Genomic DNA, 19,782 nt, shown 5'->3' with positions numbered 1-19,782 from the left:
TTCAGTGTGGTGGCAATTAAAATCACCAAGAAGGAAAAGATGTGGAAATGTGTTAAATTGTTGAAAAAAATGCATCCATTGATTCTGAGTAATGTAAATGTGGGGAGGGCAATAGATGTTTATGAAACAAGTATTATGGTGTACTATTCCTACAGCATAAGTGTGCGGGATGATATATTGTAAAGAGAAATGTGTAACTGATAAGAAAGTATGAACACATGTGGCAACTCCATCAAAACCGTTACCATCATGTCGGAAAACTTGATAACCTCGTAATCGAAAAATGAAATGCGGTTGAAACCACGTTTCTTGTAAGCAGATAAAATGAGCTCGTGTTTCATTCAGCAATATTTGTAACTCATGTCTTTTAGAAACAGCACTTCGACAATTCCATTGGAGTAAAGTAATCATGCTAGTATGTTCATGATAGAGTCTCGTAGTTTATATAATACATGGTGAAGTTGAGGCTCGTGACCCATACTTTGGATTAACATTACCAGCAATTGCTGGATTTCTTGTTGAAGGCGTTCCTTGGAAGGAGGATAATGTATATCTTGAGGGGTTGCGGAGGGTTGCTGCCTAGCAGATGTGGGCGCACTTGAGGGATATGCTAGTTGCAGAGGTTGTTGCGTAGCACTCGTTGACGGGATCGAATGTACTGGAACCGAAGGTTCGTTTCGCAGAATGGCCATGTATCCTTGTCGGTCGAAACCGGGTTCAGGTGTAGGAGGGGGAGATTGCATGATTACTTGGGTGAACTTACGCTTACACGTGTTTTTTGGAGTCGAAGGGGATGGGGGATTCGACGATAGAGGAGGGAACTGAAGTTCTTGTTGCTCGGAATGATAAATTGGAAGGGCGATTCGGGCTTTAGCTTCGGGAAAAGATATGTGTTCAGTACTCATTAATTTTTTAATGATGACCTGATACTTATGTTCAGGACAAATTGAGGAACCTGTGACATGGTTTTTCTTACAGTACGCACATTGTGTAAATTGCTCAGTACACGCCTGGGTTTCATGTTGTTGTGCACATTTCCCACAACGAGCATTTTTCGCTTGACATTGCCGAATTGTATGCCCATAGCGCTGGCACTTGCGACAGCGAATGGGTGAAAAGATGTAAGGTTCAACTTCCATGTACACCTTATATAAGGCGACATGGGAGGGTAATGTTTGTGATCTGAAAACAATTTTTACTGAACCCGTAGGAAGGTATTGGGTTTCTCCATCTTGAATTGCACAGCGATTAAGTCGTTGCACGCTTTTAACTGGTGCCTCGGATTCCAGGTACTGTAATATGTCATCATTCGATAAACCTTTTTCAACTCCACAAATAATGCCTACTCTTAACACTTGTGAGGATGGAATGTAAGCTTTAATTTTGAGGGTTTCAAGCATAGGATTACTCAAAAATGCGTTTGCTTGAGAAGCCGTATGGAAAGTAACTTGTAGTCGATTACGTCCTTTACGTTGGATCGATTTGACATTGAGTTTAGTTTCATAAAATCGGCGACCAAGTGCCATAGGGTGTAAATTGCCAATGTTTTGCTCGTTTATAGATTCAACAAATACAAAGAAAGGTCCATGATGAAAGCGATTATAATATTCCAGGGTAGAAGCCACTTGGGACGCCTCGGATTGATTGTTAGATTGTTCGGAATTAGAACGGTCTACCACTTCCGTATTACGCCTCTGTACATCAGACTCAGTTGACTGAGAACCTTGCTGTCGTGTCGTATTACTAGATGGATTAGTTATGGGTTCCTCTTCCATAGGTACGACAATTTCATGCTCCACTCGTAAGGAATTCCCGGTTACCGCCGACGTTCCTCCACTGTCGGTCTCCATTGCTTGTCACTCCCGCACCACACTTGAACGAAAACACAAGTGATTACCACTACCGCGCACCACTGACTCGCACAAGTAGAGTAGTGTACCGTACCACTATCACTGCGTGACTGTATGGCACTTCTGCGGTTTATATATCTGTAATACTGCCTGCTTGATCTGCATCCGATGGCTGCTTAAACTGCCTGCTCATTCCATACTCAAACGTGTAACACGCCTTACAAACAATCTGCCGCTAGATGGCAGCACCAAACGTACCCATTTACCGCGTGAATACAACTAGATAAGCATACCAGCAAAATTTAAAATCTGAAAGTAAGAGAAATATTAAAGAATTTTACGTATAAAGTGGTGCTCTAGAGAGTTATAGCTTCAGCACTTTTCGAGAAAGAGGTTTCGACGAACAAGAAAACCTGGAAACTTTGTCTGTATGGTACTTCCCTACATTACTAAGTAGAGGTTTCACGACTTTGGCCACCACAGTTTCTGACACAAGTTCCTGGTGCTTATTGTTACTAAAACACATTAAAAACTTACATTGGCACAAAGAAGGTAGAACATAGTTTTTTATAATCTGGAGCAGACTTGCAGATTTCTTGCAGTACGGTAGAGCCGCCTCAACAAATTTCTGAAGCCTCATAATTAGGCCAATAAATTGTTGCTAGGGCTAGCGCAGCTATCAATGGGGATGAATTAAATGAGGTAGAAACGTTATTCAAGCACGTGCTGCATTCTGTTTTTTTTTCGATTACACGCACTAAATAACCACACACTAATCCCTCGTAAGCAGTTTCCGAAGTGACACACACTGACTCAGGGGCCTCACGAAAATCTTCCAGTAAATCAAGTACATACTCAGGGAATAATAATAATAGACGGCCTATTAGGCGACTTGCATATCTGTGAAGATGAAAGCAATACCTAGGATGATTTCTAATGCTGAAGATGCCACACACACCCCAGCCCCTGAGCCACTGGAATTAACCAATTAACTAAATAGGCCCTACTTGCGAAAATAATAATAGTAATAAAAAGAGCAGTATATTGACACGATTTTATACTGCTAGCAAAAGACTCGTAATGGAATCTTAATCTGCTTACCCTCCAGGGTTGGCTTTTCCCTCTGACTCAGCGAAGGATCCCATCTCTACCGCCTCAAGGGCAGTGTCCTGGAGCTTCAGACTCTGGGTCGGGGGGATGAAACTGGGGAGGATGGCCAGTACCTCGCCCAGGCGGCCTCACCTGCTATGCTGAACAGGGGCCTTGGAAGGGATAGACAAGGAAGGGTGAAGGAAGCTCCCGGCATTTGCCTGGAGGAGAAGTGGGAAACCACGGAAAACCACTTCCAGGATGGCTGAGGTGGGAATCGAACCCACCTCTACTCAGTTGACCTCCCAAGGCTGAGTGGACCCCGTTCCAGCCCTCGTACCACTTTTCAAATTTCGTAGCAGAGTCGGGAATCGAACCCGGTCCTCCGGCGTTAGCAGCTAATCACACTAACCACTACACCACAGAGGCGGACAATGGAATCTATGACAGCATATTATTCTGTTTTGTACCTTCACATTAACAGTACAGTGTCCCCAGATATTATATTACTTAGTATGTAATACTTCAAACCTTACGCTTACCATTTTCTGCAATGGTGTTTGAAGAGTTCTTGTTAGACATCTCTGTGCTTAAATCCCTTCTCTTAATCATCGCTGAAATTAGCGGTTGTTTATAAGCTGGATAATCAGGGAAAGGGCTGGGTACAGATCCTGTTTTTAATTTTCGCGTTTTGCTGGTCACTTTGAAATCGTCATTTACGAAATGTAGACTGCAAACCACGGAATAATCAGAAGGAATCCATTTACTTCCCTTGCTGTTTCCTTCCCTGGATATAATACTTAACCACTTTCGATGCAATTGTGTACTTGAAGGTATATCATGGAATTAAATATCACGGCATTCTGGTTTCCCTTTCTTTGATTTGCAGAAAGGCACGCAGCAGTACACCATTTTCACTGAAAACAAGTACAGTCTATCCTATTTCCCGCTATTTCATTTCGACAGGTCTGGAGCCGGTTGGTGCTGCCACCTGCTGTGGGTATTTGTAAACGGAGTGTTTCATTTAGTGCCATGTTAAAATGTTGTAATGAGCAGGCAGTATAAGCAGCCATCGGATGCAGATCGAGCAGGCAGTGATCTGTAAATATCAGTTCTATACTGGCAGCCATCTTGTTTACAAGCGAATCTCAAAGGTAGAGATAGCCCACTTCAAACTAATATTACCAAGCATACTATCGATATATATTACCAAAGAGCATATAACATTGCAAAGAAAGAGTCCCTACACAAATCACAAATGCAACTCACTCTGCCATCTCTTGAGGAAAAGTAGAATTACGTAGTAAAATGAGACAACGGAACAGTTCCGTGGTCCGGCGTTTGGTCCACCGAGACGAAGCACGGAACGATTCCGTGGCTCGGGCCCAATGAGTTAAGAAAGACCTTGGCAACTAATATTTCAGAGTTTGTGCCTGTCAACCCAAGAATCTCTGTTTTTACGATGAACATGTACAATAAGTAATATTAATAATGTTATTTATTTTACACCCCACTAACTACGTTTGACAGTTTTTGGAGATACCAAGGTGCCAGAATTTAGTCCCACATGAGTTCTTCTACACCCCAGTAAATTTACTGACACAAGGCTGACATATCTGAGCATCTTCAAATACCACCGGACTGAGCAAGGGTCAAACCTGCCAAGTTGGAGTCGAACTGAAACAAAAAGATGAGTTCTATGCATTGACAGAAGCGGTGGTAGACACCATCCCAAATGGAAACTGTAGGATCTTCCTTTTTAAGAATTTTCTTTACGTCGCTCTGACACAGATAGGTCTTATGGCGACGTTGGGATAGGAAAGGCCTAGGAGTGGGAAGGGCTGCCGACAGTGGGGTTTGAACCTACTATCTCCTGGATGCAAGCTAACAGCTGCACGCCCCTAACCATATGGCAAACTCATCTGGTAACTGTAGGATCCTCCTCAGTGATTTGAATGCTAACTTGATGAAAGAGCAGGTATCCCAATATATGGTAGGAGGACACAGCTTACATGAACTAAACAACACCACTTAAGCAGGACTGTTCTTTTCCATCGCAAACTTCCAGCATAAATACATACTTATGGGAACATGGGTATCACCAGATGGGAGAACAGTAAATCAGACTGACCCCACACTGCCACAGATATAAGAATCAAGAGCTGGATATCTTAAGACGAGATGGGTAGCTGAGTATGGAAGTGATCATTTTCTGGTCACAGGATGCTTAGAAGTACAATGTAAAAGATGAACCAGTGCTAACTTGAATAAGGTTGTAAGATACTGTGTTGAAAGGCTCAAAGGTGAAGCAATGAAGACACAATATCTTCTGCAACTTAACAGCAGCTTTGAAGCACTCGGGGAATTGGACACAAGTAATGACACTGAACAAATATGGGGGAACATCCAGAGCACAGTGATTGACTGAGTGTAGGTCACAATCAAGGGAGAGATAGTAAGAAAGAAGATCTGGTCTGGGAAGGAATGCACTGATGCCTTGGAACAGAGAAAGGAAGCCAGGAACAAGTGGCTGAAGGAGATGGATCTGGCGAAGGTTAAAGCACGATTTGAGGAGGTTCGAAGAGCTACCTAAGCAACTCTGAGAAGAGGTAAAAGAAAATTCCTTAATGATATAATTGTTGAGGCAGAAGCAGATATCAGGTGAAATAAGACCAGGGAAATGTTCCAGAAGGTAAAGTGCTTTATCAAAGAATACCAGAAGTTTTTCAAAGACTCTGATGATGCAGTCTTGACCAACGATGATAGTGGCATCACTGAGAGATGGAGGGATTACTTCGATCAGTTCCTCAGTTGTGATGAATCTGACATTTTGTTTGAGCTCCAGTTCCCAGCGGCAGCTGACTCAGATTACCCCCTACCAGCCCTGGATGAGGTTAAGACGAAAATCAAACAGCTTAAGAAGAATAAGAACCCAGGTGAAGATGGAATGCAGGCAGAGATGATCCAGGAGGGAGGAGAGAAACTTCAAGAAAGAATACATCATCTGATACAAATAATCAGGGTCAATGAAGAACAACCAACAGAATGGAAAACAGCTCTGATTTGTCCGATCCATAAGAAGGATGACAAACTGAAACGTGGTAACTATCGAGGAACTGCCCTGCTTAATGTCTGTTACAATAACCTGATCAACTTCCTCGTAGATTGAATTCAGTCCTTAGCAAAATCAGTAATAGGTGAATATCAAGGTGGTTTCCAGCCAAGGCGGTCGACATTAGATCACAATTCTCCAATAGCTCACTGAAAAACTGAGAGAATGCGGTAAAGAACTGCACGTGATATTTGCAGTTTTCAAGAAAGCTTATGACTGCATACCTGTGAGAGCCTGTTGAACTGCCTAAGAGAGTTTGGGATGACTAAAATGCTCACCTACCTGGTAAGAATCTGCCTGAACCAAACACGTGGTAAGATGAAGATGAGAAACAGAGTAACACAGGACTTTGAAATTATGACAGGTCTCAAACGAGGAGATGGGTTATTTCCTACCCTGTTAAAATTTTCCCTTGAGAAAATTATACACGAGACCTTCTGAGTGATCTTCAAAGGGATCTGAGTTGAAGGGAAGAATATGATGCATTTAGCCTATGCAGACAATGTCTGTTTACTCACCAGCTCTGGGGAGGAATTTCTACAAATGACCTGAGAAATGGAGATGACCGGGAATAGATTCAGGGTCCTCGTAAATGAAGATTACCTTGTGACTCGATGGCAGGGTGAAGTTACTCATTCAGAACAAATATTTCAGATTCCCTATGGGAATCAACATCTATATTATCTGATGGCCAGACAGGCATCAAGTTTTGAAAAAGAGACAAAGTCTCTAATAGTGCATTGGCACAGCCGGTGGCTCCAAGTAGCCTACGCAGTGGCCTCCACTAGCCATGCGTTTTGGTATGTGTGCTATTTACCAACTGACGAGCCCAACTTAGCACACTGGGGCAAAATGCTGGCAACCAGGAATGAGTTAGCTGGAAAATGTATAATGTCCAAAAACGGACCAAGTACATATATTGGTATTACAAATTTACTCATTCGGAACAAATATGTCAGGTTCCCTAATGGGAATCAACATATATATCAGCTACAGCCACTGCGAGTAGAAGATCAGTTCTACAGGGGAGTTTGCAAATAACTGGGACTGCTTTCCAGTGAGGACTCATCATGCGAAGCAAAGAATCAAAGCCAGGATCCAGGCAGGAATCCGATCATTCTACAGCTTAACACAACTGCTCAGCTCCAAAAGTCTCTTGAAATAGTTCAAGATTCGGCTGTACAAAACCCTGATCCAGCCATTGTAGTATATGACTGTGAGATGTGGAGTATCTGAAAACAGGACTTTCATAAACTTACCGTTTTTGAGAAAAAGGTTTTACGAAAGATCATTGGTCCAATGTTGAATGCACACACGGGTGAATGGAGGATCAGAAACACTTGTGAGCTGGAGGAATTATGAAGATGCCAACAGAGCAGGGACCACCAGAAACAAGCAACTGCAGTGTGCTGGATATGTGGCTAGGATGGAAGAACACAGTTGGCCATGGAAGTTCCTGGATTTAATCCCCACATAAAGGAGCCCCATGGGTAGCCCAAGGAAGAGGTGGAGTGATGGCCACCATGAGGACGTGCAACAGTCAGCAATAGATATAGATGGATGGTGATTCTCAGTGATGGATAGAACACAATAGAGCCACGGTGCATGGTCCATTGGTCCTGATCACGTAAAATAAATAAATAAATGCCAATGTATCAAATTTGATGTTCTTATTTTTGCTATGAGATGACAGAGATACTGAAACTAAGTTGTGATCTATGGCTATTTAAATGATTTTGTCAGATAAACACCAAATGTGTCACTTTAAACATCAACATCGTACAACTTGGACTATCGCTCTTCAAAAATCTTGTAAGTTCTTATTATTGTAGCAGGTGATCTGAACTTGCCAAATGTTAACTAGGAATGGAATGTGAATGACAGAAAGCATGACCAACAAATGGTGAATAAGTTGTTATGAGAAGGACAGCTGAATCAGAATTATAGAATCAACAAGAGCAAAATTTTTTCTAGACATGCTGCTGATAAAACCAAATGAGTACTACAGGGAAACTGAAGTGATAGACGGTATAAGTAATCATGAAGCTGTCTTTGCTGTAGCTAAAAACTAATGTGTTAGAAAGGAATGTCGTAAAAGTAGGAATATTAGGCAATAACACATGGCTGATAAGAGGAAAATGGGGAAATGGTGAATAAACATGTAAATAGCCTATGGGATGGGTTTAAAGCAATTCTTGAGGAGTGGGAAAACAGATATGTACATTTAAAAGTGGTAAGGAATAGTAAGGACCCATTATATTATAACAGGGAAATAAGGAGATTAAGAAAGAGGTGTAGATTAGAAAGAAATATAGTTAGCAATGGTTGCAAGAATAAGGAGAGATTATTGAAGGTGCTCACTAGAAAAAGTACAGCAAAAAAATCAGCTAAGGATAAAATGATAGCAAACATAATTGGCAGCCATATGAAGTTCAGGAAGCAATGGAAGGAAGGATATATATACATACTTCAAGGCATAAAGAGGTACCAGCAAGGACATTCCCGGGGTGTGTATATGCGAGGGCTTTCAGAAGGCAGAAGTATTCAGTCAGGAAAATGTAAAGGATAGAGGAGGCAACTAATACTGGCAAAATACTGAAATTTACAAATGATAAAAAAGACATTTAAAAATAAGATACCAGTAAAAAAGTTGAAAGCTGGATATAGTGCCATATCTGAAATATTTGATTACTGTTTGCATGAAGGAATGATACCAAATGAATAGAGAGTTGCAGAAGTAGCCCCAGTATACAAGGGAAAGGGAGACAAACATAAAGCAGATTTAAAGTGTGGGAAAACATTATTTCTGATTATATTAGACACATTTGCAAAATTACTAACTGGTTTGATAGAAGGCAGTATGGGTTTAGGAAAGGTAATTCCAGTGAAACTCAACTTGTAGGATTCCAGCAAATATATAGTAGATTCAGGAGGTCAAATGGACTGTATCACTACTGATCTATCCAAGACTTTTGATAGTGTAGATCAGGGAGATTACGGGCAAAATTAAAGGCTATTGGAGTAGACATAAGAGTGGTTGAATGGGTGGCTAAATTTCTAGAAAATAGGACTCAGAGTAGGGGTAATGATTAAGAGGGCAGTCCCACAATGCAGTATTATTGGGCCTTTACACTTTCTTATATTTAAAAATGATATGAGTAAAAAAATGGCATCACAGATAAGGATATTTGCAGATGATGACATACTGAATAGAGTAGTAAATTAGTTGCAGGATTGTGAGTGAATGCACGTGGGCTTCAACAATGTAGTGATATGGACAGCAGACAATGGTATGAATGTAAATGTGATGAAAAGTCAAATTGTAAGTTTCACCAAGAGGAAAAGTCTTCTCAGTCTTAATTATTATGTTTATGGGGTGTAGGCTGAAAGTACCTCATGAGAAATACTGTAAGTATCTACGTATTAATATAAGGAATGATCTTCATCGGGGTAATCATTTTCGTGAGGTTGCTAAGTAAGGTTACAGATCTCTTCACATGGTTATGAGAGTATTTGGGGGTTCTAGTAAGGATGTAAAGGAGAGGGTGTATAAATCTCTGGTAAGACCGCAGGTAGAGTATGGTTCCAGTGTATGGGACCCTCACCAGCACTACTCGATATGAGAACTGGAAAAATTCAAAGGAAAGCAACAAGGTTTGTTCTGGTGATTTCTGACAAAGGAGCTGGACTGGGAAGACTTGGGAGTAGGGAGACAAGATGCTCGACTATGTGGCATGTCGAGAACATTAATTTAGTTTACCAATCCACCTAATCAAAAAAAGAACATTTAAACTAAATTAATGTTCTTGATTAAGTTGTATCAACACAGACCAATATAATGAAATTTGTTCATTGTATGTGGTATGTTTTGAGCTGTCAGTGGAGAGTTTTTGTAGAATGACATAAGTAGATGAATAAGTTTGAGCAGAGCTTTTCAAAAGTAGAAAATATTATAATATGAAGATAAAGTTAAAATTCAAGATGGCATTGATTGATTGATTGATTGATTGATTGATTGATTGATTGATTGATTGATTGATTGATTGATTGATTGATTGATTGATTGATTGATTGATTGATTGATTGATTGATTGATTGATTGATTGATTGAATGAACGTGCATTTATGATAAAGATCTGTGAATCACTGTGCAAAAACTATGAAACTGGTGGTGGTAGTGATGATGACGATTATTGTTTTAAGGGGAAAATCAACAAGATTTTTATTCATTAAATCTGTAAAATGAAATGGCGTAGGGCTTTTAGTGCCAGGAGTGTCCGAGAACATGTTCGGCTCGCCAGGTCCAGGTCTTTCAATTTGATGCCCGTAGGCGACCTGCGTGTCGTGATGAGGATGAAATGATGATGAAGACAACACATACACCTAGCCCCCGTGCCAGCAAAATTAACCGATGATGGTTAAAATTCCCTACCCTGACGGGAATCGAACCCGGGACTCCTGTGACCAAAGGCCAGCACGCTAACCATTTAGCCATGGAGCCGGACCGCTAAATCTGTAATAATGTAGTTAGGGTCTTTAAGTCAATCTAATATCATCACCTATAGTCATCACTGGTGAAGTTCATAAGCAATGAATATAATTATCGATAAGTTAAGATAAATTAATTAAATACATGAATAGACAAATACAGAAAATAAATGGAGTATATAAATGAGGAAAAAAAGTAAGAAAGGAAGAGGATGCACAGAACAATCGATGCATGGTTTCTGGAAAATTTTGTTATTCATTGCTTGTGTTGCTTTATGATTTCTGGTTTCTTATTCTTTCAGACTCCTGTTGCGAACTACACTGACATCGACCTGTCATTTTCCTACAAAATTTTGAATAATTCTATTGACTATAACACCATGCACTTGATGGAACCACTTTCAACAATGAGGATGAACCACGAAACATTCCTGAATATTGTTGACCAACAGCTTAGTTCTCTCCAGATGCAATCCTTCATGAAGTAAGTATGAAACATTCTTATAGCATAACATCACTTAAGAACTGAGATGTCTCATATAATAAAAAGCTTTTTTTAGAGGAGGAGGGAGAGAACTGTCCTATATGGTTGAAATCAGGGAAATAATAATGTGTCAATTATAAATTATGAATTAATTTGATAATAATCATTTCTCTAGCAGGAGAGAATGGTGTTGGTCTGAGGTCTGCACAAGATATTGTAAATACACAAAACAGATAACAAAATAAGCGGCATTATATTTTTACAAAATCAAGGTATAATGAGGTCAGCCACACAAATGGGAATAAAATCAATGAAAACAAATCCACTACAAATACTACAGCATAGTAATTAAGTAATTTGCCTTAAAGGTGAAAATAAATTTCAAGAAAATATAGTAGAGTTCCTAAACAAACACATGCTTCTTTTGTATAATCGGATTAACACAAGATTAGAGTATTGGTTGACAAGAAAATAAATATTGAGCCATACTGTATACAGCCAAACAAATGGCACTGAAATGGGAATCGGACTGGCTAGCTATCCGAACTTCCAACGGGCTGACAACTACCATGTCGCAATCCTCTTTCCGGCCATTACGGACACAGGCCATAATTTTGTGTACACTGAGGACTGGTCATGGAAGATCTACACACTCTTACCTCCTAAAGAGGGAAGACCCTCCCCCAGGCCGTTCTTGTGGTGCCAATTTCACTGTGGCTCACATCCTCACAGTGTGCGCCGATCTCTCTGGCCTAAGATGAAACCTCGGTTTGCAGGCTTGCGTTCACTTTATGTGTGAGAGTGGATTAATTAATGGTTTATCTGTTTCAAGTTTTCTGTTACTCAGGGAACTTATGTTCCATTTTGATGCATTTGTGATGTTTTCAGTTTAATAAAATCATTTATTGTTTTATTTTTAAAATATTCATTTCCAAATTCTTCCATTGAATAAATAGTTTTGTTTTATTTTCATATTTTTACCACATAATTTGTTCAGAGAGGATAATTACCTAGTTTTACTTCCTCTTCCACTACCACTCATTTATCACACATTGTCCATAGTGTTTCTGGATATTATTGAACATGTTCATGAACAAAGGTTGATTTAAGGACACAAAAAGGACATTATCTTCTCTGATAATTTGGGAACATTTCCAAAAATGGCTTTCATGGCTGCAGATCCAAAAATCACAGGAATAGAACCAGCTTTTGTGTGATAAGGCCATGTGCATTTGCAAAGTTTTGCCCACACGTGCCATTTGAGCTCATTAGTTGGATTGGCATGCCCCTCCAAGACTCTGCTTACCAGTGGTAGACCAACTGCGTGGTCCCGCTGTGTTAGCAAATAGGGATTCAGATTCATGGCCAACTCACCCAGTTTGTAAAGGAGGCAAAGGAAGCATGTAAAAATAGGGAGATAAAGTTCTTATTATTTGCTGACGATATTGTGGTCTGGGGAACAATCGGCAAAGAAGTACAAGAACAACTTGATGCATTGAAGGAGGAAATTGAAAAGTATGTGGTATGAAAATCTGTGCAGAGTAAAGCAAGACCATGGTGATCTCAAGAGGAGAAAGACAAGGGAAAGACATTATGAAAATTGGTGGTCAAGGGCTTGAAATTGTGGTCAATTTTACATAACTAGGGACTGAATTAATGTGCAATGGTGTCTTCATTGGCCATGGACATGGCTGCACATGTAGATTAGAAAGAGGGTGCAGAGTGTAAGAATCTTTGTATGCATCCTTTTTGAAATATTTCTAGTTTTCAGTGTCTTTCTTTTGTTATACTTCCAATTTTCAAGATTAACTTTCTAACTTTTATACTTACGGACTTTGCTGAACATTATTTCTTGATGAAACAAGATCAAGATATTGCTTCTGGTTACAAAGTTATTCTAATTTTAAACATTTTAATTAAATTTTAAACATTTTAAATATCTGTAATGGTGCAAACTGCTTATAGTGGTGGACGGGATTTTACACTTTGTGCCACAGTTTTACTTTCTGGTAAGCAAATGACATTTCTTGAAAACATTCTTACAGATGAATTTGAATATATAATTTGGTTTTCTGTTTTAGGCACCAATTTTGAGAGAAAAAAACTGAAATTTGGGATAAAGAGTTTACACAGTTGTTTCTTATGCTAATGTGATAGTATAGAGGATAAAAATAATTAGAAAGAAACTGACATTCTTGTACATCACGTATTCCTGGAGGAAGAGAAGTGTTCCAGAAGAACCCATTGCTGCTCCCCAAAATGTGATCTTCCCTCCCCTACACTCAGTGTTAGGTTTAATCAAGGTTTTTTGTGGACTGAATGAAGAAAGAAAACCTAATGTCCCAGTGTCTAAGAGAAGCAATTTCTAATATGCTAGAATCAAAGTCAAAATAAGGTGTCTTCATTGGCCTTTAAATACAACAGTTAATAATAGATACAACTTTTGAGCACATTCCGGTACTTGAAACAATGGCATGTATCTCATTAAAAACTATGACAGAAAAATTTTCTGGGTACAGGAAAAGTGTGAGATATGTGTAACTGGTTGAGAAGCTGTTACCAAATTATCAAAACATTGGATGCAACATATCGCTGAGAAAATTCTAGTGTTTATGTGCTCGTGGTCTATTACTGGAACTTGAAAAGAAACACGTCACAGAGAGAACCTTGATGTACGACATTCTTGTGCTCTCATAAATTAGTGTATTATTTTCATATATGCTTTAAAATTGTCACTCTCCAAATTATTCTTTATTACTTCTTAGGATATGAATGAAAATCCACAACCTGTTTCCAGTTTCAGCCAGGTGAGAAACGGAATGAATGAGATAAAGGTTATGTGAGACGAATGGAGGAGTATAGTTTGCCGAGGAACTGAATCTCAGATAAAGAAATAAGGCTTTTTTGTGAATGATGTTATACTGTATGGTGTAGGTAATAAACAAGTTACAGGGTTGTGAGTGACTGCAGAAAGACCTCGACAAAGTTGTGAGATGGACAGCAGACAATGGTATGATGGTTAACTGGGTGGAAATCAGGTTGTAAGTTTCACAAAAAGGAGAATGTCCCCTTAGTTTAAATTATTGTGTTGATGGGATGACAGTAACTCATGGGGATCATTGTACGTACCTGGGTGTTAATACAAGGAAAGATCTTCATTGGGTTAATCACATAAACAGGATTCACCAGGGACTCTCTTGTAGCGAATGGCGAGAGGCTATCAAGATGACATCAAATGTTTCTGCACTACGAATTATCCCAGGCAGAACTCAGGACGGAAACCTCTGTCGCAGATGCATCAGAGAGAAAGAAACACTGGCTCACATTCTGGGTTCTTGCCCCTATGGTGAAGTACCTAATGAGAAACTCATGTCACCACAAGATAAGATCACTGATCACAGAAGAACTCTGTAGCAAAAACTTCCGTGAACATGGAGTAATCCACGGTTTGTCTACAACAGGGAGTACGAGACAAATTGACATAATTGCCTTTAAAGATAATGACAAGAAAGGCCTCATTATTGATCCGACCATCCGATTCGAACACCATGTCGGCCAGTCTACTGAAGTTCATCTTGAAAAGCAGAACATTTACGCACCCACCATTCCGTTCCACAAAGATCAATAACAGCTGAATGAAGTAGAGATTATCAGCATAATGGTTAGCCCTTGTGGCATAATACCTGACTTGCTCATAGAATTCTGGAAGAAGTTTGACCTGCCTATGAACAGCATTGAAAGAATATTTACCACCACCATACGTGGATCTGTACACATCCTGAAATCTCACCTGCTCAGACCTCCATAATTTAAAAAAAATCGTATCACTGCTATATTTCTATATGGTAAAACATTCTCTGCCCTACCCGGCTACAGCTGGATAAAGGGAAATGATGATGATGATGATGATGATGAAAACATTCTCTATCCGATATGCTTTACTTTGTCCACTGTAGCAACCCCTAATTGCGGGAAGTCATTGATTCATTCAATAAATGTATGATGAGGTTATTTATGGGTTGTAGTAAGGATGTAAAAATCCCCGTCAGGAAATCATAAAATTTAAGAAACGGGATTTCCACTTCCGGAGGTGCATATGGCCCTGAGGTTCACACAGCCTACACCAAAAATGAGTACCAGGTTAATTCCTGGGGGCAAAGGTGGCCAGGCGTAGAGCTAACCACTCTACCCCATCACGTGCCGAGGTTAACAATGGTAGAAGCCTTTACCTTCCACTCCTCCAAGGGCCTTCATGGCCTGTACTGAGGTGACTTTGCTTTTTTTTAGTAAGGATGTAAAGAGACGGCGTGGAAGTCTTTGGTAAGACCCCACTTAGAGTATGGTTCTAGTCTATGACACTCTCACCAACATTAATTCATACAAGAACTGGTAAAGATTCAAAGGAAAGCAGCACAATTTGTTCTGACAAGAGAGTAGTGTTACAAAAATGTTACAAACTCTGGGCTGGGAAGACTTGGAAGTTAGGAGATGAGCTGCTGGACTAAGTAGAATATTTTGAACTGCCAGTGGAGAGATGGCATTGAATGATATTAGTAGAAGATTATTATTATTATTATTATTATTATTATTATTATTATTATTATTATTATTATTATTATTATTATTATTATTATTCCTGGCTCCATGGCTAAATGGTTAGCATGCTGGCCTTTTTTCGGAGGGGTCCCGGGTTTGATTCCCGGCAGGGTCGGGAATTGTAACCATCATTGGTTAAATTCGCTGGCATGGGGGTTGGGTGTGTGTGTCATTTTCATCATCCTTATCACGACGCACAGATCGCCTACGGGCGTCAAATCATAGGACATGCACCTGGCAAGCCGAACTTGTCCTCGGACACTCCTGGCATTAAAAGCCATACAAATTATTATTATTATTATTAATAACAACAAATACATCACAATTGGTAAATATCCCGGTGGTAGTGGTCACTTACAGTGGTGTGATAACGAAGTAAAATTCAAACATAATTAACAAACAACAACAAAACACCAAAAATCTACAACAACAAGAATATAACAAGCAATTCCATGAAAAGAAAATATTACAAGAAATACAACTAGTTTAACATTCTAAGGCCAGCATAATCATATACAAATTCACACACAACTTAAGTATTTCCAGTGCTTAACTCTACAGCTTAAAATACTATAGGTTGAAACTTACTACTAGCTTAACATTTCAAGTTAGTCTTAAGCTTGAGTAGGAAAGGTAGGAAAGGTCATTTTATGAAGATAATGTTAGAATTCAAGAGGACAAGTTGGGGCAAATATTTTGTTAGTAGGAAGAGGAATTAAGGATAGGAACAATTTTTCAAGGGAGGTGTTTGATAAATTTCATAATTCTTTGAAATTATTTAAGAATGGATAGGTGAAGAACTGATGGGGAATCTGCCACCTGGGTGACAACCCTGAATGCCGACCAATGGTGAATGACTGATATTAGATAACTTAATGGATTCAGGCATGTGGGGTAGGAGAAGTGAATGGGGACCAAGACAACGATGACAAGACTGAGTTTATCTAACGATAAACGTTGTAGAGCCAAACTAAGCCAAAGAGCTAGTTGCAAATACAGGATTGTGGAGATGTTTTGTTCATTCACAAAGGCTTGCAGATTGAAAGCATAATCATGTATATGTATTATTAACCTGGTACTTACGATAATTGTGGTTTATGACTGCAGGTCCAATCCCAAATTTGACCTGGTGTTTATAGAGAAATTGTTTTTCTCAGCATACAATGGTTTGGCTCACTATGTTGGTTCACCACCAGTTATCTCAATCATTTCCTTTGGTGGTCAAACTAATGCTTACACCGCAATAGGAAACCCTCATCATCCCGCCGTCATTCCAGATGTCTTTACTTCGTACTCTGATCACATGACTTTCTGGGAGCGACTCTACAATATATACGTGTATGTAACATATCACTGCATGTGGTACCACGAATTCATCCCCCAACAAGAGGCAGTGATGAGAAAACACTTCGGATCTGGACCACCTTCCCTTTACGAGTCCGACTACAATGACAGTTTGCTACTTGTCAACAACCATTGGAGTCTCAGCTATATCAAACCACTTCTTCCTAACGTGGTGGAGGTCACCGGACTGCATGTTAAAACTAAAGCTGATCCTCTTCCGAAGGTAAGAAATCTGTTTTAGCAAATCTTAATTATTAAAGCAGAGTTGAGGCATTATGTTTGTTCTTGCTGTTTCATTGGACTTAATTACGTGGTTTGGCAGACTCTTCTGGTAATAATATTGAAGTTTTTTTTAAGGAAAGGTGATTTTAACCCATAACTGCCCACTGTTCCATTTCTAGAACATTAAAGTTATCATCCTAAATTTGTATTAAAATTACTTACATTGCAGTAAATGCTATTATTGTCATATTGTAATGGTACTCCTGTAAACTGCATTCAAGTTTATTTTTGCTTCGATTCTGTAATATCATTTCCTAAAGTTTTCTTGATGTATCTCTCATTGCATGACACCAAAATGTCAAGTCAAACATTAACTTTAATTTTATGCTGAAGATGAATTATTTTCTCGAGTCTCGTGTCAGTATTATCCAAGTATATAAAACAGTGTTAACCAAAAAAATATTTTCTTTCACAGACCTAAAATATAAATAAAAGAATCTTTCGTTCACTTCTACATTTTTTGTGAAAAAGTATAAAATAAAATAAAAATAATAATAATAATAATAATAATAATAATAATAATAACTGGATAAAATAATTATAACTGTACCAAAAATTCTGAGCATTGTCACCCTCCACACTCATTATTCTGATAGTACTGACGTAAGTGCTGTACAACTTGGACAAACGTTTTCACAAAATGTGTGAAAATGATAAACAGTGCACGTTACATACTCTCGTATTTGTGATGCAGTCCATTTTACATTGTAAAGTGGCACAACATATTTTAAAATTAGAAGTTTTCTGCAAACTGAAGTTTTAAGGAACCACATAATGAAATATAGGGATGAAAATCTCGAACAGTTTCTTATTGCAGGAATTTATGGGTTGAAGCAAAGATAAGATTGTGTGTTTACTTGATTTGTTAATGTTGCCATTATCCTAGCAAACTAAATGCCTGTGATCTTTTATGTTTAACTATTATGCACGGAATTATTGCAAAGTACAGTATAGGGTATCTGGTAGGCTACATCTGTACTATTAATAAAAATGAGACGGTGTCTGTCTGTGTGTTTGTTTGTTCCGGATAGGCTCGAAAACTACTAGACCAATTGCGCTGAAATTTGGTAAGGATATAGCTTGAAATTCTGAGTCACACAAGAGATGCTTTTAATTTTTATATATATTTCACCATTTTGATTTTACAAGGGTGTATCTCAAATCAGATCAATTTTTGTCCTACATGAACTAAAATAACAGGCAAAAGTTTTGCCTTATTGAAACATGGAGTGCACCATGAAGCCTTTAAGTAGATTTTCTACAAGGAGCATCATATACATTTTCTTCATACTGTAATTCTAATGGTTTTCGAGAAAATTCAGCTTTCTGGTGTTTTTGGTTATAGTCGCCTTCACTCATAAATAGGTAACTCATTTCGCCATCATTCATCATTATTCGTGAAAAGTTGTTCTTTTGCTAACAAGCCAGCTGAAGAATGAGCACTCCATTCTACAGAAAGTGTTTGGATGCTACAGATGGATAATTGAGAGTGTTAAGTTTGTGCTTATACATACCGTACTCTAGTACTGATGTGAGCTGTAGATTATTTATTCATCCATTATCACTATCATCATTGTATGATATTTCATGTTTCATTCCTGTAAATATTGTGTAGATTTCGAATTGATATTTAATGGGGTTTATAATTCACATTTCATTTTGCACCATTACCTAGAGAACCAGTGCTTCAGTCACGGCGGGCTTTCAAGTTTCGAGTGGGCATAAACTGTATATTTACGTTCCCGATGAGAAGGTCGTAAATATTGTCTGCAGGAGCGTATTGTAATATACGTATTTTCTTGTGGGGCCACCTTCATTTAATCACTTCAATCCTTGCTCATAAATCGAAACAATGAACAGGTACTTCAGCTAGTATACTACAATTTTGTGGTTGGCGATCATCATGAAGTAAGCTTTCCTGTTACATATTTCCTATATCAGAGCTGCCTTATCGTGGATGTGAAACTACAATGGAAGGTTCCACGTCCAGGATAATTTTCTCCACCCATGTATTCAAGGCATTGTTGTTTATATATGCTGGTTTTTTTTTTAATTCATAGAAAGAACAAGAGTGTGTCAGCTAACGAAGTGTGTTCAGTGAGCACACTTCACTATGTTTTCTTCTTGAGGTTTGTGCACCAAGGAAGGGATTTTCAATATGAGAATATTAATTCTGATATAGGCCTAAGTGTTTATATAATCCATTAATTCTTTCCTCCTCCTGTTCAACACGATGTAAGTCACAGTAGCTACTGTCTGCATGGACATCTCTGCACAAACTGATAGAAACTGGAGCACCTGCACTTGCTGTGGTGTGCTGCAATGATTTCTCCCTGCAATCCAGGTGACAATAAACAATCACATGCTGCGGACAACTAGGGTGGTACAAGTTGCCTTGGTGCAAAACCACCATAACTCTGATGTAAACTTCTGTTAGCTATGATAGTGTTGTACTGGGTGTGTAAGAGAAAGACTGCAAGAGAACAACAGTCAACAGAGGAGTATAACTGGCAGAATTTTTTTTTTACAACACATTC

General features: G+C 38.9%; 1 protein-coding gene across 1 annotated transcript in view; it reads left to right on the top strand.

Moving 5' to 3' along the window:
* Positions 1–19,782, top strand: part of LOC136866014 (UDP-glycosyltransferase UGT5) — a 114,530-nt gene that overhangs the window by 78,118 nt on the left and 16,630 nt on the right. Inside the window, exons 3-4 of the mRNA XM_067142625.2 lie at positions 10,842–11,023; positions 16,727–17,186. Of these exons, the coding sequence (XP_066998726.2) occupies positions 10,842–11,023; positions 16,727–17,186 (642 nt within the window). The remainder of the gene's footprint in view (positions 1–10,841; positions 11,024–16,726; positions 17,187–19,782) is intronic.

The sequence above is a fragment of the Anabrus simplex genome, chromosome 3 (genome assembly GCF_040414725.1).
Source record: "Anabrus simplex isolate iqAnaSimp1 chromosome 3, ASM4041472v1, whole genome shotgun sequence".
Lineage (NCBI taxonomy): Eukaryota > Metazoa > Arthropoda > Insecta > Orthoptera > Tettigoniidae > Anabrus > Anabrus simplex.
Note: the sequence above shows the minus strand (reverse complement) of the source record. Positions and strands in the feature narration are given on the sequence as shown.